A 23,826-nucleotide genomic window follows, 5' to 3' on the forward strand; every position below is an offset into this window, starting at 1 on the left:
TCCACCATATAATCCGGCATCTGATAATCCGGCATGCAGCATCTAAAGGGGCTCTGACCTCCAAGAACTATGTACCAGAGATAGCCCATGGGGTCCCTAAGAGAGAGGGGGGCCCAGACCTGGGTGGTCTTCTCCTTTGCTGAGTGAATGAAGGGAACCTGTACAGGATTCCAGGGTGGGAGAAAACAAATGGCTGCAGGAAGGTGTGAAGAGGTTCTTCTGTACCATAAATCAGACCCCCCCCTCCCCCCCACCCTTCTTAATGAATCTCTGCAACTAACAGCAGCACAGAGGATTTCCAGGACTGGACTCATACTGTTACAGGAGACCTTGAAATACATTTTTTATTTATTTTTTTATTTCAGGAGTTAAATTCGGCCTCTAGCCCCTCGGTTGCGAGACGGATTGTTCTGCCCGGGGTTCAGGAACGCTGTTATTTTCTTTGAAGCCCCCCTGAGAGCAGCTTTATGTAATTCGCTCTGCAGAGCTGGAACAGCAATTACAATCCCTGAAATTTCTGAAGTTGGAAAAAAAAAAAAAAGAAAAAAAAAGGATTTTGCAGAAATGTCACCGTTTTTCCGAATAGTTAATAACAAAATAAGTAAATATTGAACTAAAATGTAACAAAAAGTATCACAGACCTAAATCCTTCCAGGTCTGATCCTGGGGGGGTGGGTGGATGTAAATGTCCTTTATCACCCACATATGGGAGTAGAGGGCTCGGATTACAGCAGGGTCCCTTCTCCTTCTCCTTCTCCTTCTCCTTCTTTCCTCTGGAAACATCTTGATGTTCTGTCTCCGCAGAGAATCATCTACCAGGAATCGTCTTGCAAGGACCAAGAATTTGGGGACAATTTTCAGGTTGGTGAAACTTAGTTGGGAACATTTCGCCTGACTTTTCCTTCTAACTTTACAAGGGGACAATGAAGCAGAGTTTATAGAGGAGAGCACTGCTCCATCTAATCAGTATATACTCAGATGTAGCAGAGCTGACATTGTCATTTGGTACAACTCATGAAATGTGTTATTTGCACACTGTCCCAGTGCCATTCCCTGTACTCCTATGAAGGTTTAATAACAAACTCAGCTCTGCTATATCTTATGTACATGAACTGTGGGGGGATTCTGCTGCCTTGTCCAACATGTAAACAGCAGCTGGTAGTGAAAGCAGTGTAGTAGAGCTGAGGGTCATTTTTCAATGTAATATACCGTTATATCATATATCATTTATAATAATAATAATCTTTTTATTTATATGGCGCCAACATATTCCGCAGCGCTTTACAATTCAGACAATTTACAGACACGGTCCCCATCAGGGCTCACAATCTAGATTCCCTATCAGTATGTCTTTGGATCTGAAGCTGCATTATTGACAAATTCAGCTCTGCTCCATCTATTAAGTCCTTGTCCAGTATGTAACCTTTATATTATATAATGTTATATTATATTATATTGTGCCTTTATTGTGTAATGAGCTCCTGTTATATACAAGTCTGATGCGACTTACACATTCAAATGTCATATAAAGGCTACTGGAGTGAAAAAAAAATCACTACTTTCACTTGAATGCCATATACCTATAATAAGGCAGCCACCACTAGAGGGAGCGCATGAGCTTAAGGTGTATACAGCATGCAGGGAACTCCCCCTAGTGGTGGATGCAGACAGGATTTTATCATGTATCTCTGTATACAGGGGGATCCCCCTAGTGGTGACTGCAGACAGAATCATATGAATCTCTGTATACAGGGAGCTCCCCCTAGTGGTGGCTGCAGACATAATCTTATCGTGTATCTCTGTATACAGGGAGCTCCCCCTAGTGGTGTCTGTAGACAGGATCTTAACATGTATCTCTGTATACAGGGAGCTCCACCTAGTGGTGGCTGCAGACAGGATCTTATCATGTATCTCTGTATACAGGGAGCTCCCCCTAGTGGTGACTGCAGACAGGATCTTATCATGTATCTCTGTATACAGGGAGCTCCCCCTAGTGGTGGCTGCAGACAGAATCTTATCATGTATCTCTGTATACAGGGAGTTCCCCCTAGTGGTTGCTGCAGACAGGATCTTATTGTAACATCCCTGGTGGCGTGCTGGCATGGCTTACCTCCTCCCACCATGCAAGAAAGCCATCTTACTGATCAGTCCAGGCTGCACACTTTGCTCCCGTACCTGCTGTGTGCATGTCTCTTGTCTGATTGCTTAGGGCGGCAGCGCGGTTACTGCCTGATTCTTATAGTTACTGTGTGCGCACTCCTAATGCGTCCCCAGCCTATTGCTGTGAGTCACTGGATACGTAAACCCCCTCCACCCAGTAGGAGTTGCCTGTGCAACACTTGCTTTCAGTGTGTTCTGTGCAACTGAGTTGCCAGGTCCTGTCTTGTATCTTGTCTGCTTCTGACACCCTGGGGGCTGTATACCCAGGCCTGTTACCTGTATCTGTGACTTCTAGTCTGTTCCGCCACCCTGGGGGCAGTATACCCAGGCCCGTTACCTGTATCTGTGACTTCTAGTCTGTTTCCGCCACCCTGGGTGCTGAGTTCCCAGGCTCGTTCCTGTATCTTGTTCCTGGTTCAGTTTCTGTCTGAACAGTGTCCTAGGCCGTTACTTGTTTGTCTCTATGTCTGTATCTTCCCTTTTCCTGCAGTGTCTGAACCTGCACCTAACTCCAACTCGTTGTCTCTGTACTTCTGTTTGTGAGTTTAGTGTCCATTCGCTACTTCATTGTAAGTACCTTGTGTGTATTTGCTCTCCTCTGCTTGTCTACCGCACCTGCGGGTTTTGCTCTGCTCTGCTTGTCTACAGCACCTGCGGGTTTTGCTCTGCTCTGCTTGTCTACTGCACCTGCAGGTTTTGCTCTGCTCTTTTACCGCACCTGCGGGTTTTGCTCTGCTCTGCTTATTTACCGCACCTGCGGGTTTTGCTCTGCTCTGCTTGTCTACTACACCTGTGGGTTTTGCTCTGCTCTGCTTGTCTACTGCACCTGCGCGTTTTGCTCTGCTCTGCTTGTCTACCGCATCTGCGGGTTTTGCTCTGCTCTGCTTGTCTACCGCACCTGCGGCTCAGCTCCTGTATCCCAGTCTGTACTGGTCCCTATCCTGCCTGCGTTCATACCTGCCAGTACCCACCTGTCTGCATACCAGCCGTGCCTGCCAGTACCCACCTGTCTGCATACCAGCCGTGCCTGCCAGTACCCACCTGTCTGTATGCCAGCCTAACCTGCCTGTTCCTGCATTCCCCGGTGTGGGTCAACAGCTATGACTGGGGTCTGACCTAGAGTAGCACCTGGTCCCTCTACTCGGTTCCTCCCTGGTTCACGGAGTCGACTGAGCCGCCGTGCGACCTTGGTCGGACCGAGTTGATACTTAGTCACACCACTCCAGGCACTCCTCGGTTCATGGTCCAGTGGGATCACTAACCACGCTCACGACAGTCAGTCCGGGTGTGTGCACAAAACTTATCATGTATCTCTGTATACAGGGAGCTCCCCCTAGTGGTGGCTGCAGACAGAATCTAATTATGTATCTCTTTATACAGGGAGCTCCCCTAGTGGTGGCTGCAGACAGGCTCTTATCATGTATCTCTGTATACAGGGAGCTCCCCCTAGTGGTGGCTACAGACAGGATCTTATCATGTATCTCTGTACACAGGGAGCTCCCCCTAGTGGTGGCTGCAGACATAATGTTATCATGTATATCTGTATACAGGGAGCTTCCCCTAGTGGTGGCTGCAGACAGAATCTTATCATCTATCTCTGTATACAGGGAGCTCCCCCTAGTGCCGGCTGCAGACAGGATCTTATCATGTATCTCTGTATACAGGGAGCTCCCCCTAGTGGTGGCTGCAGACAGGATCTTATCATGTATCTCTGTATACAGGGAGCTCCCCCTAGTGGTGGCTGCAGACAGGATCTTATCATGTATCTCTGTATACAGGCAGCTCCCCCTAGTGGTGGCTGCAGACAGAATCTTATCATGTATCTCTGTATACAGGGAGCTCCCCCTAGTGGTGGCTGCAGACAGGATTGTATGTATCCCTGTATACAGGGAGCTCCTCCTAGTGGTGTCTCTAAGAATTTTCTAATGTAACTGTATTTCTGTGCAGTGGATTTGGAGCTCTGTATCACTCACTTCAATGTCTTATTCTTGGTCTTCTCTCCTCAGGTACATTATATTGATCATCTGACTGATACATTGCCATCCATTTGGCTTTGAACATGAGCAGAATTAACAAAGTGGGATTTTTAGTGGTTTTCATTTTACTGTCACAATGCACCAAACCTTCCTTGTCTCAGGCCGACTGCTCGGGGGCTTTGTGCAAACCCCTGGAGCATTGTATATTGGAGGTGGTGGAGGAGGGGTCCTGCTGCCCATCCTGTGCACAGCTCGGGTGCCCCTGTGAAGGATACCAGTACTACGACTGCGTCAGTGTTGGATTTCAAGGTGGAAAAGTTCCAGAAGGCGAGTCTTACTTTGTCGACTTTGGCAGCACGGAGTGCAGGTGCCCCCCCGGAGGTGGAAGGATCAACTGCCATTTTATACCGTGTCCTGAACTACCACCAAATTGCATTGACATCCTGCAGCCGGCAGACGGTTGCGCTCAGTGCGGTCGGATTGGTTGCATCCATGGCGAGGAGAAGTACGAGGCCGGGCACACGTTTCACATGTCGCACTGTAAGTTCTGCCATTGTCCCAATGCTGGGGGCGAGTTAATGTGCTATGCCATTCCCGACTGTGACATGGAGGGAGATAACACCACCGAGAGTGACCCCGAGAGACAGTTTGACTATCTCTACAGCCACGAGCAGGACCCCCAGGAGATTGTGGATAAAAACAATAACTACAAGAGGAACGCTCTGCAGGATCACTCCATGGTGGACTATGAAGATATCACAGATGAGGAGGTGACCATCTTACCAACCACTGCAACTTCCATCATCCTGGTGGAATACACCACTGCCCATTACTCAACTGAAGCTACTACCCAACCATCCACCATGGTCTACCCCTCCGAGAGCAGCACCACTATGGTCTACCCCTCCGAGAGCAGCACCACTATGGTCTACCCCTCCGAGAGCAGCACCACCATGGTCTATCCCTCCAAGAGCAGCACCACCATGGTCTACCCCTCCGAGAGCAGCACCACCATGGTCTACCCCTCCGAGAGCAGCACAACCATGACTCCCATAACTTTCAACGATAGTGGGGTTAATGCCAAGACCACCACCCAACCAGATGTGGTAGAGCCAAGCACCAGCCCTGCCCCCACCTCCCCGCATGAGCCCATGGAGGAAATCAAAGCCTCGCCAATGGCAAACAGCGTGGAGAAAGACAAAACCCTGGAATCAGAGCCACAAATAAACCAAACGCAGGAGCCGGATCTGGGCGTAAATAAAGATTTCCCTGAAGGGGAAAGGGAAGGAAACGACGTCTCCTCAACCTTGAAAGCAACGGCAGCATCTGTTCACTGGAGCCCAAGTCCCTCTGAGGGGCCACAGGTCACCTTCACTAGTCTGGGGGCCCCGATGGACGTTCTCAATCAATCCAGACATGATGGTAAGATGCTGTGTACACGAGGAGAGGGAGCTACATTAAGGGTACGGTTACACTTGTGGCCATGGATTTGACATATGTGCATCCTGGGACCCTCCAGCCATTCCAGAACTACAACCCCCAATTTACTGACATGACTGGAGACGCTCAGGCTGCCAATGCATCCTATATACTTATCCCCAGAACCTCGGTCAACCGTCCTGGCCCATCCAAAGCCCCATGAGGCTCAGTTCATAGACCATATGTGCAATATAACAGGTTTTATAGGGGCCCTTTCTGCAAGATGGAGGGGCATTGCCATCTAAAAGGGAAATTATAACGCACCCACAGTGAATTAAGTGTTGCATAAGCCATACACACAGACAATGGCAGACACAGAGGCCTCTGTGCAAGAACAGTGTATGGGCCCTTCTCTGTGTCTGTGACAGGACCTGCTCAATCATTTGGAGGTGCATGTGGCACCCTGACCTCTTAAGCCCTTGTGCGACTGCACATGTTGCACCAATGATATGTTCGCCCCGCATAGAGATGCAGTATAGATATATCTGACTTGCGGGGACGACTCGGGGGGACGTTGTGGAGAGCCACGACGGCCCTGCTCAATGATGAGCAAATGATGTTCAGACATAAGCCCCCAGTTCCCAGATTTCCCACATGTCAGGGACTTCCTGCCCCAGAGATTCCTTATAGCGCCCCCCTGTGAAAGTGACTGGTACCACTCGTCAGGGTTAAATTTCAAGGTGGGCAGGTTCTAAAGTCCAAACCCTGCAGCCGTCAGATGTGTGTATTATAGGTTTGTCTGAGATTCGGCACATGGCTATCCTTGGTTGTGAGGGTCGATAGGTGTCTGCAGAGGGGTCCGGAAAGGGAGGAGAATCTGAGGAAGAGAAGGATCTGGAGGGGACAGAGAAATTGCAAGGGTTATAGAGGAATTTTGAAGAGGACTTGTGGTCTGGAGAAAGACAAAGGGGTTTGGAGGATGATAGAAGAGTCTGTAGGGGGAAAGAGGAGTCTGGAGGGGGTAAAGGGAGTTTCAACAAGGACAGGGGAGTCAGGAGGGAGAGTGATGAGTCTGGAGCATAACAGAGGAGTCTGGAGGGAGGAAGGGGAGCCGGGAAGAGGACAGGTGAGTCTAGAAGGAGACAGATAAAAGTCTGCAGGATGACAGAGGGGTCTGGAGGGGACAGAGGGGTCTGGAGGATGACAGAGGAAACTGGAGGATGACAGAGGAGTCTGGAGGAAGACAGAGGGGTCTGGAGGGGACAGAGGGGTATGGAGGGGACAGGGGAGTCTAGAGAATGACAGAGGAATCTGGAGAATGACAGAGGGGTCTGGAGAATGACAGAGGCGTCTGGAGGGGACAAGGGAGTCTGGAGAATGACAGAGGGGTCTGGAGGATGACAGAGGGGTCTGGAGGATCACAGAGGGGTCTGGAGGATCACAGAGGGGTCTGGAGGGGGCAGGGGAGTCTGGAGAATGACAGAGGGGTATGGAAGATCACAGAGGGGTCTGGAGGGGACAGGGGAGTCTGGAGAGGACAGAGGGGCCTGGAGAATGACATACGGGTCTGGAGGATGACAGAGGGGTCTGGAGGGGACAGAGGGGTCTGGAGGGGACAGAGGGTCTGGAAGTGTCTGGAGGATAACAGAATGGTCTGGAGGGGACAGGGGAGTCTGGAGAATGACAGAGTGGTCTGGAGGGGACAGAGGGGTCTGGAGGGGACAGGGGAGTCTAGAGGACTTTTGGATGAAGCAGTAGTCTCCAGGAGGAGGACAGAGGGGTCTGTAGGGGCATATATTTTTTGTGAGGGGGGCATTAGGCTTTGTAGGGGGACAGAGGCATGCATATGAAAAGAGACTGTGGAGAAATCGCTGTTGGCCGCAGAAGATGCCATGTTTAGCCGTAGCAGGGGCCACTATGAAGTCCTGGTTTGTCACATGGGCGCTGAAGATTGGCCGTGAATTTCGTAGGGAGGTGGGAATCCTTTCATTGTTGGGGTGCCCTCTTTTGCTGTTTTGTGGGTGCCATAGCTCTGGGGGCTCTGGCTGCTGTAATCTCTGGTTCCTTGGGACTTGCTTTCTGCTGATTTCCCTTCTAATTATCTCTTGGCTCAATCTCGTCCCAGTGGAAGAATTTTGTGTGGAATTTGTGCTGAGACATTTTGCAGCCACAATGATCCCAGGACACGTTATCTCTGTCTGTAGATAAGGGCTGTGAGACGTCAAGGCCCCGCATGTTCACAGCCGCCGGCAGGATGCCTGATCTTATCCGGGGTCCAGGCCATCGCGTGCTGTTAGTGGGGTCCAGGCCATCACGTGCTGTACGTGGGGCCTCTGGAATGTCAGGACCGTGGGCTCGCGGTCTGAGACCGTAATGATGGCGGATCTTACGTCTTTCCCATGTGAACGTCCTGGAAAATATCAATATCAATATCATGTCACCTCCAGGGAAAATCTAACTAATTCCATCAAAACCTTCTAATACATTGTATAATGAATGATACATTGTATATAGTTACATAGTTACATAGTTAGTAAAGCCGAATAAAGACTTGCGTCCATCAAGTTCGACCTGTTAGTTCTGTAATTGCTAAAGTTGATCCAGAGGAGGCAAAAACCCCAAATGATTTGGCCAATCTTCACCTGAGGAAAAATTCCCTCCCGACTCTGAAACCAGCAGTCAGAATAAATCCCTGTATCAACCTACTATTTTATTCTATTTTTAAGTATATGCAGAAATCTGCCTGGTATCTAGAAATGCATCCAGTCCCCGCTTGAACTGGTGTAGTGAATCCGACATTACCGTCTCCTCACTCAGTGAATTCCATATTCTCACTGCTCTTACTGTAAAGAACCCCTTCCTATGCTGGTGCTGAAACCTTTTCTCTTCCAGTCTTAGTGAGTGCCCTCTTGTTACCGTAATATCCATCCTTTTGAACAAATCCCGGGCAAGGTCTCTATACTGTCCCCTAACATATTTGTACACATTTATTATGTCCCCCCTCAACCTTCTCTTTTCCAGGCTGAATAGTCCTAGTTTTGCCAACCTCTCTGGGTATTGCAGTCCCTCCATTCCCCTTATTAATTTTGTTGCCCTCCTTTGTACTTTTTCAAGCTCATTTATATCCTTTCTATATATTGGGGCCCATAACTGAGCACAGTATTCCAAGTGTGGTCTGACCAGAGCTTTGTACAGTGGAAGAACAATGTTCTCCTCCTTTGCAGCTATACCTCTTCTGATACATCCCATTACCCTGTTTGCCCTTACAGCAGCCGCCTGACTTTGGGCACTCCAATTTAGTTTGCTATCAATCAAGATGCCCAAGTCCTTCTCCATCTCTGAATTCCCCAATGATTTCCCATTCAGTGAGTACTGGTGACTTCCATTTTTCCTTCCTATATGTATGACCTTACATTTCTCCTCATTAAACCTCATTTGCCATTTAATGCTCCACCTACCCAGCTTATCCAAATCCCTCTGTAGGTCTGCACTATCCTCTTTTGTATTAATTGTTTTACATAACTTTGTGTCATCTGCAAATATTGATATTTTACTATTTATCCCGTTGACTATGTCGTTAATAAAGATATTAAATAACATTGGGCCTAGTACAGACCCCTGTGGTACCCCACTAGTGACGCTTACCCAATCTGAGTATATTCCATTTATAACCACCCTCTGCCTTCTATCCTTTAGCCAGTTAGCTACCCACTTGCAGACATTTTCCCCCAGCCCCATCATTCTCATTTTGTATACCAACCTATTATGTGGCACGCTATCGAACGCTTTTGAGAAGTCGAGATACACGACATCCACTGGTTCCCCCTGATCTACTCGAGAGCTAACCTCCTCGTAGAAGTCAATCAGGTTTGTTTGGCAGGAGCGATTCCTCAGGAATCCATGTTGGTTCGGGGTTAAAAGATTATTAGCATCAAGATGCTCCATGATTGCCTCATTAATAAAGCCTTCAAAAATTTTGCCCACAACGGACGTCAGACTCACCGGCCGATAGTTTCCGGCGTCACTTTTCGCTCCCTTTTTGAATATTGGCACTACATTCGCCTGTCGCCAATCAAGTGGTACAGACCCAGTCTCAACAGAGTCCTTAAATATAAGATATAACGGTCTGTCTATCACATTACTTAGTTCCCTTAGTACCCGTGGGTGTATGCCATCAGGTCCTGGTGATTTGTTTTAATGTTACTGAGGCGTTTCTGTACCCCAGCTTGGGTTAGATTTGTCATACTTAGTGGAGGATTAAGCTTGTCACTTCTCATTTCTCCTGTTAGTTCTTTTTCCTTTGTGAAAGTTGACGAAAAAAATTTATTTAATAGATTAGCTTTATCCTCATCTTTCTCTATGATTTTGCCTTCCTCACTTTTTATCGGTCCAATATTATCCGATTTAATCCTTTTACTATTTATATACGTAAAGAACAGTTTGGGATTTGATCTACTTTCCCTAGCAATACGTCTCTCTGTTTCCTCCTTTGCTATTTTTATTTGTTTTTTGCAGGTTCTCGTTTTTTCCTTGTAACACATTAGTGCCTCCTTACTGTTTTCCTGTTTTAATCTCTTGAATGCCTCTTTTTTGCTATTTAACGCCCCTTTTACGTTCTTATTCAACCATATTGGTTTCCTCTTATTTCTGGCCCTTTTATTCCCATACGGTATATACCTCTCGCACTGAGTATTCAGAATTCTTTTGAAGGTTTCCCATTTACTATTCGTATTCCTTTGATTAAGAACTTTGTCCCAGTCTATAAGTTGAAGGTTTTCTTTCAGCTGATCAAACTTCGCCCTCCTAAAGTTTAATGTTTTAGTTGTTCCCTTATTGATAACCCTACTGAAGGGCATTTTGAAATTGATAATATTATGGTCGCTATTACCTAGGTGCCCCCCTATCTGTACCTCAGTTATTCTATCAGGCCTATTAGTCAATATTAAGTCCAACATGGCCTTCCCTCTCGTTGGTTCCTGCACTAGTTGGGAGAGATAATTATCCTTAATATTTGTCAAGAACCTTTTTCCTTTCTGAGATCTACAGGTTTCTGTTTCCCAGTCAATATCCGGGTAGTTGAAGTCCCCCATTACAATCACCTCATTATGTTTTGCTCCTTTGTCTATTTGTCCTAATAGCAGTTTCTCATTCTCCTCTGTTATATTTGGTGGCTTATAGCAGACCCCCAGTAATATTTTATTATTATTTTTTTCCCCCTCTATCTCTACCCACATGGACTCGACCCCCTCTTCTCCCTCTCCTATATCTTCCCTTAGTCTGGGCTTTAGACGTGACCTTACATATAAGCAGACTCCTCCGCCTTTCCCCTGTTTCTGGTCCCTTCTAAATAAACTATAATCTGTTAAATTTACCGCCCAGTCGTAGCTATCGTCTAGCCAAGTCTCTGTTATACCTACGATGTCATACCTCTCCTCCGATATAAGCGCCCGCAGCTCATCCGCCTTATTGGTCAGGCTTCTTGCGTTGGTCAGCATGCAAGATAAAACTTTGGGGTTATTTAGCATCCTATTCTTCTCTAACGATCTAACTGTACTATCCCCACCCCCCTCTCCACCCTCATTATATTCACTTCTCCCCTTCCCCCTTGCTTGCCTCACATCCCACCTATTTCCTTGGTTCCCCCCCCCCCCCCCCCCCCGTCTCTAGTTTAAAAACTTCTCCAACCTATTAGACATCTTCTTCCCCAGCACCGCTGCACCCTCCCCATTGAAGTGCAGCCCGTCCCTACGGTAGAGCCTGTAGCCAACAGCGAAGTCGGCCCAGTTCTCCATGAACCCAAACCCTTCTGCCTTGCACCAACTCTTTAGCCACTTATTCACCTCCCTAACCTCCCGTTGGCGCTCCTGTGTGGCTCGCGGGATTGGTAGTATTTCTGAGAAAACTACCTTGGAGGTCCTTGCCCTAAGCTTCCTACCTAGATCCCTGAAATCATTTTTAAGGACCCTCCATCTACCACTCACTTTGTATAATGAATGATACATTGTAACCACAGAGCAAAGGTCATCACTACATGAACCAGAGAACACAGACAAAAACCGCAACACCCTCTACACATAGGAAATCAGAAACTCCTGGACCCCCATGATCACTACTTTATAACACATATGGCTCATGGTGAGACCCTCCTATATGTGACTGATATCAGCCCCTCTTATAACGCTCCAGTACTGATATAACCTCCAGACATTACACCATATATGACTGATATCAGCCTCTTATAACGCTCCAGTACTGATATAACCTCCAGACATTACACCATATATGACTGATATCAGCCTCTTATAACGCTCCAGTACTGATATAACCTCCAGACATTACACCATATGTCACTGATATCAGTCCCTCTTATAACGCTCCAGTACTGATATAACCTCCAGACATTACACCATATGTGACTGATATCAGCCCCTCTTATAACGCTCCAGTACTGATATAACCTCCAGACATTACATCATATGTGACTGATATCAGATCCTCTTATAACGCTCCAGTACTGATATAACCTCCAGACATTACACCATATGTGACTGATATCAGCCTCTTATAACGCTCCAGTACTGATATAACCTCCAGACATTACACCATATGGGACTGATATCAGCTCCTCTTATAACGCTCCAGTACTGATATAACCTCCAGACATTACACCATATATGACTGATATCAGCCTCTTATAACGCTCCAGTACTGATATAACCTCCAGACATTACATCATATATGACTGATATCAGCCTCTTATAACGCTCCAGTACTGATATAACCTCCAGACATTACATCATATGTGACTGATATCAGCCTCTTATAACGCTCCAGTACTAATATAACCTCCAGACATTACACCATATGTGACTGATATCAGCTGCTCTTATAACGCTCCAGTACTGATATGACCTCCAGACATTACATCATATGTGACTGATATCAGCCTCTTATAACGCTCCAGTACGGATATAACCTCCAGACATTACACCATATGTGACTGATATCAGCCTCTTATAACGCTCCAGTACTGATATAACCTCCAGACATTACACCATATGTGACTGATATCAGCCCCTTTTATAACGCTCCAGTACTGATATAACCTCCAGACATTACATCATATGTGACTGATATCAGCCTCTCTTATAACGCTCCAGTACTGATATAACCTCCAGTCAGTACATCATATGTGACTGATATCAGCCTCTTATAACGCTCCAGTACTGATATAACCTCCAGACATTACATCATAGTACTGATATAACCTCCAGACATTACATCATATGTGACTGATATCAGCTCCTCTTATAACGCTCCAGTACTGATATAACCTCCAAACATTACACCATATGTGACTGATATCAGCCTCTTATAACGCTCCAGTACTGATATAACCTCCAGACATTACATCATATGTGACTGATATCAGCCTATTATATCCCTTCCGGTACTGATATAACCTCCAGACATTACACCATATGTGACTGATATCAGCCTCTTATAACGCTCCAGTACTGATATAACCTCCAGACATTACACCATATGTGACTGATATCAGACTCTTATAACGCTCCAGTACTGATATAACCTCCAGACATTACACCATATGTGACTGATATCAGTCTCTTATAGCGCTCCAGTACAGATATAACCTCCAGACATTACATCATATGTGACTGATATCAGCCCCTCTTATAACGCTCCAGTACTGATATAACCTCCAGACATTACACCATATGTGACTGATATCAGCCTCTTATAACGCTCCAGTACTGATATAACCTCCAGACATTACACCATATGTGACTGATATCAGACTCTTATAACGCTCCAGTACTGATATAACCTCCAGACATTACACCATATGTGACTGATATCAGCCTCTTATAACGCTCCAGTACTGATATAACCTCCAGACATTACATCATATGTGACTGATATCAGCCCCTCTTATAACGCTCCAGTACTGATATAACCTCCAGACATTACATCATATCTGACTGATATCAGCCTCTTATTGCGCTCGAGTACTGATATAACCTCCAGACATTACACCATATGTGACTGATATCAGCCTCTTATAACGCTCCAGTACTGATATAACCTCCAGACATTACACCATATGTGACTGATATCAGCCTCTTATAATGCTCCAGTACTGATATAACCTCCAGACATTACATCATATGTGACTGATATCAGCCCCTCTTATAACGCTCCAGTACTGATATAACCTCCAGACATTACATCATATGTGACTGATATCAGCCCCTCTTATAACGCTCCAGTACTGATATAACCTCCAGACATTACACCATATGTGACTGATATCAGCCTTTTATTGCGCTCGAGTACTGATATAACTTCCAGACATTACATCATATGTGACTGATATCAGCCTCTTATAACGCTCCAGTACTGATATAACCTCCAGACATTACACCATATGTGACTGATATCAGCCCCTCTTATAACGCTCCAGTACTGATATAACCTCCAGACATTACTTCATATGTGACTGATATCAGCTCCTCTTATAATGCTCCAGTACTGATATAACCTCCAGACATTACACCATATGTGACTGATATCAGCCTCTTATAACGCTCCAGTACTGATATAACCTCCAGACATTACATCATATGTGACTGATATCAGCCTCTTATAACGCTCCAGTACGGATATAACCTCCAGACATTACACCATATGTGACTGATATCAGCCTCTTATAACGCTCCAGTACTGATATAACCTCCAGACATTACACCATATGTGACTGATATCAGCCCCTCTTATAACGCTCCAGTACTGATATAACCTCCAGACATTACATCATATGTGACTGATATCAGCCTCTCTTATAACGCTCCAGTACTGATATAACCTCCAGTCAGTACATCATATGTGACTGATATCAGCCTCTTATAACGCTCCAGTACTGATATAACCTCCAGACATTACATCATATGTGACTGATATCAGCCCCTCTTATAACGCTCCAGTACTGATATAACCTCCAGACATTACACCATATGTGACTGATATCAGCCTCTTATAACGCTCCAGTACTGATATAACCTCCAGACATTACACCATATGTGACTGATATCAGCCTCTTATAACGCTCCAGTACTGATATAACCTCCAGACATTACATCATATGTGACTGATATCAGCTCCTCTTATAACGCTCCAGTACTGATATAACCTCCAGACATTACACCATATGTGACTGATATCAGCCTCTTATAACGCTCCAGTACTGATATAACCTCCAGACATTACATCATATGTGACTGATACCAGCCTATTATATCCCTTCCGGTACTGATATAACCTCCAGACATTACACCATATGTGACTGATATCAGCCTCTTATAACGCTCCAGTACTGATATAACCTCCAGACATTACATTATATATGACTGATATCAGCCCCTCTTATAACGCTCCAGTACTGATATAACCTCCAGACATTACACCATATGTGACTGATATCAGCTTCTTATAACGCTCCAGTACTGATATAACCTCCAGACATTACACCATATGTGACTGATATCAGACTCTTATAACGCTCCAGTACTGATATAACCTCCAGACATTACACCATATGTGACTGATATCAGCCTCTTATAGCGCTCCAGTACAGATATAACCTCCAGACATTACATCATATGTGACTGATATCAGCCCCTCTTATAACGCTCCAGTACTGATATAACCTCCAGACATTACACCATATGTGATTGATATCAGCCTCTTATAACGCTCCAGTACTGATATAACCTCCAGACATTACACCATATGTGACTGATATCAGACTCTTATAACGCTCCAGTACTGATATAACCTCCAGACATTACACCATATGTGACTGATATCAGCCTCTTATAACGCTCCAGTACTGATATAACCTCCAGACATTACATCATATGTGACTGATATCAGCCCCTCTTATAACGCTCCAGTACTGATATAACCTCCAGACATTACATCATATGTGACTGATATCAGCCTCTTATTGCGCTCGAGTACTGATATAACCTCCAGACATTACACCATATGTGACTGATATCAGCCTCTTATAACGCTCCAGTACTGATATAACCTCCAGACATTACACCATATGTGACTGATATCAGCCTCTTATAACGCTCCAGTACTGATATAACCTCCAGACATTACATCATATGTGACTGATATCAGCCCCTCTTATAACGCTCCAGTACTGATATAACCTCCAGACATTACATCATATGTGACTGATATCAGCCCCTCTTATAACGCTCCAGTACTGATATAACCTCCAGACATTACACCATATGTGACTGATATCAGCCTCTTATAGCGCTCCAGTACAGATATAACCTCCAGACATTACATCATATGTGACTGATATCAGCCCCTCTTATAACGCTCCAGTACTGATATAACCTCCAGACATTACACTATATGTGACTGATATCAGCTCCTCTTATAACGCTCCAGTACTGATATAACCTCCAGACATTACACCATATGTGACTGATATCAGCCTCTTATAACGCTCCAGTACTGATATAACCTCCAGACATTACATCATATGTGACTGATATCAGCCTATTATATCCCTTCCGGTACTGATATAACCTCCAGACATTACACCATATGTGACTGATATCAGCCTCTTATAACGCTCCAGTACTGATATAACCTCCAGACATTACATTATATATGACTGATATCAGCCCCTCTTATAACGCTCCAGTACTGATATAACCTCCAGACATTACACCATATGTGACTGATATCAGCCTCTTATAACGCTCCAGTACTGATATAACCTCCAGACATTACACCATATGTGACTGATATCAGACTCTTATAACGCTCCAGTACTGATATAACCTCCAGACATTACACCATATGTGACTGATATCAGCCTCTTATAGCGCTCCAGTACAGATATAACCTCCAGACATTACATCATATGTGACTGATATCAGCCCCTCTTATAACGCTCCAGTACTGATATAACCTCCAGACATTACACCATATGTGACTGATATCAGCCTCTTATAACGCTCCAGTACTGATATAACCTCCAGACATTACACCATATGTGACTGATAGCAGACTCTTATAACGCTCCAGTACTGATATAACCTCCAGTCATTACACCATATGTGACTGATATCAGCCTCTTATAACGCTCCAGTACTGATATAACCTCCAGACATTACATCATATGTGACTGATATCAGCCCCTCTTATAACGCTCCAGTACTGATATAACCTCCAGACATTACATCAAGTGTGACTGATATCAGCCTCTTATTGCGCTCGAGTACTGATATAACCTCCAGACATTACACCATATGTGACTGATATCAGCCTCTTATAACGCTCCAGTACTGATATAACCTCCAGACATTACACCATATGTGACTGATATCAGCCTCTTATAACGCTCCAGTACTGATATAACCTCCAGACATTACATCATATGTGACTGATATCAGCCCCTCTTATAACGCTCCAGTACTGATATAACCTCCAGACATTACATCATATGTGACTGATATCAGCCCCTCTTATAACGCTACAGTACTGATATAACCTCCAGACATTACACCATATGTGACTGATATCAGCCTCTTATAGCGCTCCAGTACAGATATAACCTCCAGACATTACATCATATGTGACTGATATCAGCCCCTCTTATAACGCTCCAGTACTGATATAACCTCCAGACATTACACCATATGTGACTGATATCAGCCTCTTATAACGCTCCAGTACTGATATAACCTCCAGACATTACACCATATGTGACTGATATCAGACTCTTATAACGCTCTAGTACTGATATAACCTCCAGACATTACACCATATGTGACTGATATCAGCCTCTTATAACGCTCCAGTACTGATATAACCTCCAGACATTACATCATATGTGACTGATATCAGCCCCTCTTATAACGCTCCAGTACTGATATAACCTCCAGACATTACATCATATCTGACTGATATCAGCCTCTTATTGCGCTCGAGTACTGATATAACCTCCAGACATTACACCATATGTGACTGATATCAGCCTCTTATAACGCTCCAGTACTGATATAACCTCCAGACATTACACCATATGTGACTGATATCAGCCTCTTATAACGCTCCAGTACTGATATAACCTCCAGACATTACATCATATGTGACTGATATCAGCCCCTCTTATAACGCTCCAGTACTGATATAACCTACAGACATTACATCATATGTGACTGATATCAGCCCCTCTTATAACGCTCCAGTACTGATATAACCTCCAGACATTACACCATATGTGACTGATATCAGCCTCTTATTGCGCTCGAGTACTGATATAACTTCCAGACATTACATCATATGTGACTGATATCAGCCTCTTATAATGCTCCAGTACTGATATAACCTCCAGACATTACACCATATGTGACTGATATCAGCCCCTCTTATAACGCTCCAGTACTGATATAACCTCCAGACATTACATCATATGTGACTGATATCAGCTCCTCTTATAATGCTCCAGTACTGATATAACCTCCAGACATTACACCATATGTGACTGATATCAGCCTCTTATAACGCTCCAGTACTGATATAACCTCCAGACATTACATCATATGTGACTGATATCAGCCTCTTATAACGCTCCAGTACGGATATAACCTCCAGACATTACACCATATGTGACTGATATCAGCCTCTTATAACGCTCCAGTACTGATATAACCTCCAGACATTACACCATATGTGACTGATATCAGCCCCTCTTATAACGCTCCAGTACTGATATAACCTCCAGACATTACATCATATGTGACTGATATCAGCCTCTCTTATAACGCTCCAGTACTGATATAACCTCCAGTCAGTACATCATATGTGACTGATATCAGCCTCTTATAACGCTCCAGTACTGATATAACCTCCAGACATTACATCATATGTGACTGATATCAGCCCCTCTTATAACGCTCCAGTACTGATATAACCTCCAGACATTACACCATATGTGACTGATATCAGCCTCTTATAACGCTCCAGTACTGATATAACCTCCAGACATTACACCATATGTGACTGATATCAGCCTCTTATAACGCTCCAGTACTGATATAACCTCCAGACATTACACCATATGTGACTGATATCAGCCTCTTATAACGCTCCAGTACTGATATAACCTCCAGACATTACAACATATGTGACTGATATCAGCTCCTCTTATAACGCTCCAGTACTGATATAACCTCCAGACATTACACCATATGTGACTGATATCAGCCTCTTATAACGCTCCAGTACTGATATAACCTCCAGACATTACATCATATGTGACTGATATCAGCCTATTATATCCCTTCCGGTACTGATATAACCTCCAGACATTACACCATATGTGACTGATATCAGACTCTTATAATGCTCCAGTACTGATATAACCTCCAGACATTACATTATATATGACTGATATCAGCCCCTCTTATAACGCTCCAGTACTGATATAACCTCCAGACATTACACCATATGTGACTGATATCAGCCTCTTATAACGCTCCAGTACTGATATAACCTCCAGACATTACACCATATGTGACTGATATCAGACTCTTATAACGCTCCAGTACTGATATAACCTCCAGACATTACACCATATGTGACTGATATCAGCCTCTTATAGCGCTCCAGTACAGATATAACCTCCAGACATTACATCATATGTGACTGATATCAGCCCCTCTTATAACGCTCCAGTACTGATATAACCTCCAGACATTACACCATATGTGACTGATATCAGCCTCTTATAACGCTCCAGTACTGATATAACCTCCAGACATTACACCATATGTGACTGATATCAGACTCTTATAACGCTCCAGTACTGATATAACCTCCAGACATTACACCATATGTGACTGATATCAGCCTCTTATAACGCTCCAGTACTGATATAACCTCCAGACATTACTTCATATGTGACTGATATCAGCCCCTCTTATAACGCTCCAGTACTGATATAACCTCCAGACATTACATCATATGTGACTGATATCAGCCTCTTATTGCGCTCGAGTACTGATATAACCTCCAGACATTACACCATATGTGACTGATATCAGCCTCTTATAACGCTCCAGTACTGATATAACCTCCAGACATTACACCATATGTGACTGATATCAGCCTCTTATAACGCTCCAGTACTGATATAACCTCCAGACATTACATCATATGTGACTGATATCAGCCCCTCTTATAACGCTCCAGTACTGATATAACCTCCAGACATTACATCATATGTGACTGATATCAGCCCCTCTTATAACGCTCCAGTACTGATATAACCTCCAGACATTACACCATATGTGACTGATATCAACCTCTTATTACGCTCGAGTACTGATATAACTTCCAGACATTACATCATATGTGACTGATATCAGCCTCTTATAACGCTCCAGTACTGATATAACCTACAGACATTACACCATATGTGACTGATATCAGCCCCTCTTATAACGCTCCAGTACTGATATAACCTCCAGACATTACTTCATATGTGACTGATATCAGCTCCTCTTATAATGCTCCAGTACTGATATAACCTCCAGACATTACACCATATGTGACTGATATCAGCCTCTTATAACGCTCCAGTACTGATATAACCTCCAGACATTACACTATATGTGACTGATATCAGCCTCTTATAACGCTCCAGTACTGATATAACCTCCAGACATTACACCATTTGTGACTGATATCAGCCTCTTTTAACGCTCCAGTACTGATATAACCTCCAGACATTGCACCATATGTGACTGATATCAGCCCCTCTTATAACGCTCCAGTACTGATATAACCTCCAGACATTACATCATATGTGACTGATATCAGCCTCTTATTGCGCTCGAGTACTGATATAACCTCCAGACATTACACCATATGTGACTGATATCAGCCTCTCATAACGCTCCAGTACTGATATAACCTCCAGACATTACACCATATGTGACTGATATCAGCCTCTTATAACGCTCCAGTACTGATATAACCTCCAGACATTACATCATATGTGACTGATATCAGCCCCTCTTATAACGCTCCAGTACTGATATAACCTCCAGACATTACATCATATGTGACTGATATCAGCCCCTCTTATAATGCTCCAGTACTGATATAACCTCCAGACATTACACCATATGTGACTGATATCAGCCTCTTATTGCGCTCGAGTACTGATATAACCTCCAGACATTACATCATATGTGACTGATATCAGCCTCTTATAACGCTCCAGTACTGATATAACCTCCAGACATTACACCATATGTGACTGATATCAGCCCCTCTTATAACGCTCCAGTACTGATATAACCTCCAGACATTACATCATATGTGACTGATATCAGCTCCTCTTATAACGCTCCAGTACTGATATAACCTCCAGACATTACACCATATGTGACTGATATCAGCCTCTTATAACGCTCCAGTACTGATATAACCTCCAGACATTACACCATATGTGACTGATATCAGCCTCTTATAACGCTCCAGTACTGATATAACCTCCAGACATTACACCATATGTGACTGATATCAGACTCTTATAACGCTCCAGTACTGATATAACCTCCAGACATTACACCATATGTGACTGATATCAGCCCCTCTTATAACGCTCCAGTACTGATATAACCTCCAGACATTACACCATATGTGACTGATATCAGCTCCTCTTATAACGCTCCAGTACTGATATAACCTCCAGACATTACACCATATGTGACTGATATCAGTCCCTCTTATAACGCTCCAGTACTGATATAACCTCCAGACATTACACCATATGTGACTGATATCAGCCTCTTATAACGCTCCAGCACTGATATAACCTCCAGACATTACACCATATGTGACTGATATCAGCCCCTCTTATAACGCTCCAGTACTGATATAACCTCCAGACATTACACCATATGTCACTGATATCAGTCCCTCTTATAACGCTCCAGTACTGATATAACCTCCAGACATTACACCATATGTGACTGATATCAGCCTCTTATAACGCTCCAGTACCGATATAACCTCCAGACATTACACCATATATGACTGATATCAGCCTCTCTTATAACGCTCCAGTACTGATATAACCTCCAGACATTACATCATATGTGACTGATATCAGCCCCTCTTATAACGCTCCAGTACTGATATAACCTCCAGACATTACATCATATGTGACTGATATCAGCCCCTCTTATAACGCTCCAGTACTGATATAACCTCTAGACATTACATCATATGTGACTGATATCAGCCTCTTATTGCGCTCGAGTACTGATATAACCTCCAGACATTACACCATATGTGACTGATATCAGCCTTTTATAACGCTCCAGTACTGATATAACCTCCAGACATTACACCATATGTGACTGATATCAGCCTCTTATAACGCTCCAGTACTGATATAACCTCCAGACATTACATCATATGTGACTGATATCAGCCCCTCTTATAACGCTCCAGTACTGATATAACCTCCAGACATTACATCATATGTGACTGATATCAGCCCCTCTTATAACGCTCCAGTACTGATATAACCTCCAGACATTACACCATATGTGACTGATATCAGCCTCTTATAGCGCTCCAGTACAGATATAACCTCCAGACATTACATCATATGTGACTGATATCAGCCCCTCTTATAACGCTCCAGTACTGATATAACCTCCAGACATTACACCATATGTGACTGATATCAGCTCCTCTTATAACGCTCCAGTACTGATATAACCTCCAGACATTACACCATATGTGACTGATATCAGCCTCTTATAACGCTCCAGTACTGATATAACCTCCAGACATTACATCATATGTGACTGATATCAGCCTATTATATCCCTTCCGGTACTGATATAACCTCCAGACATTACACCATATGTGACTGATATCAGCCTCTTATAACGCTCCAGTACTGATATAACCTCCAGTCATTACATTATATATGACTGATATCAGCCCCTCTTATAACGCTCCAGTACTGATATAACCTCCAGACATTACACCATATGTGACTGATATCAGCCTCTTATAACGCTCCAGTACTGATATAACCTCCAGACATTACACCATATGTGACTGATATCAGACTCTTATAACGCTCCAGTACTGATATAACCTCCAGACATTATACCATATGTGACTGATATCAGCCTCTTATAGCGCTCCAGTACTGATATAACCTCCAGACATTACATCATATGTGACTGATATCAGCCCCTCTTATAACGCTCCAGTACTGATATAACCTCCAGACATTACACCATATGTGACTGATATCAGCCTCTTATAACGCTCCAGTACTGATATAACCTCCAGACATTACACCATATGTGACTGATAGCAGACTCTTATAACGCTCCAGTACTGATATAACCTCCAGACATTACACCATATGTGACTGATATCAGCCTCTTATAACGCTCCAGTACTGATATAACCTCCAGACATTACATCATATGTGACTGATATCAGCCCCTCTTATAACGCTCCAGTACTGATATAACCTCCAGACATTACATCATATGTGACTGATATCAGCCTCTTATTGCGCTCGAGTACTGATATAACCTCCAGACATTACACCATATGTGACTGATATCAGCCTCTTATAACGCTCCAGTACTGATATAACCTCCAGACATTACACCATATGTGACTGATATCAGCCTCTTATAACGCTCCAGTACTGATATAACCTCCAGACATTACATCATATGTGACTGATATCAGCCCCTCTTATAACGCTCCAGTACTGATATAACCTCCAGACATTACATCATATGTGACTGATATCAGCCCCTCTTATAACGCTCCAGTACTGATATAACCTCCAGACATTACACCATATGTGACTGATATCAGCCTCTTATAGCGCTCCAGTACAGATATAACCTCCAGACATTACATCATATGTGACTGATATCAGCCCCTCTTATAACGCTCCAGTACTGATATAACCTCCAGACATTACACCATATGTGACTGATATCAGCCTCTTATAACGCTCCAGTACTGATATAACCTCCAGACATTACACCATATGTGACTGATATCAGACTCTTATAACGCTCTAGTACTGATATAACCTCCAGACATTACACCATATGTGACTGATATCAGCCTCTTATAACGCTCCAGTACT

General features: G+C 43.9%; 1 protein-coding gene across 2 annotated transcripts in view; it reads left to right on the forward strand.

Moving 5' to 3' along the window:
- The first annotated feature begins 676 nt into the window (after positions 1-676).
- The window catches only part of FBLN2 (fibulin 2), a 194,078-nt gene continuing 170,928 nt past the window's right edge, over positions 677-23,826 (forward strand). For both annotated transcript variants that reach the window (XM_073664263.1, XM_073664262.1), the window contains exons 1-2: positions 677-861; positions 4,167-5,558. In XM_073664263.1, the coding sequence (XP_073520364.1) occupies positions 4,220-5,558 (1,339 nt within the window). In that variant the 5' untranslated portion in view covers positions 677-861; positions 4,167-4,219. The remainder of the gene's footprint in view (positions 862-4,166; positions 5,559-23,826) is intronic.

This window comes from Phyllobates terribilis, unplaced genomic scaffold, assembly GCF_046119375.1.
Source record: "Phyllobates terribilis strain yellow unplaced genomic scaffold, ASM4611937v1 Scaffold_143__1_contigs__length_4665640, whole genome shotgun sequence".
NCBI classification, from domain to species: domain Eukaryota; kingdom Metazoa; phylum Chordata; class Amphibia; order Anura; family Dendrobatidae; genus Phyllobates; species Phyllobates terribilis.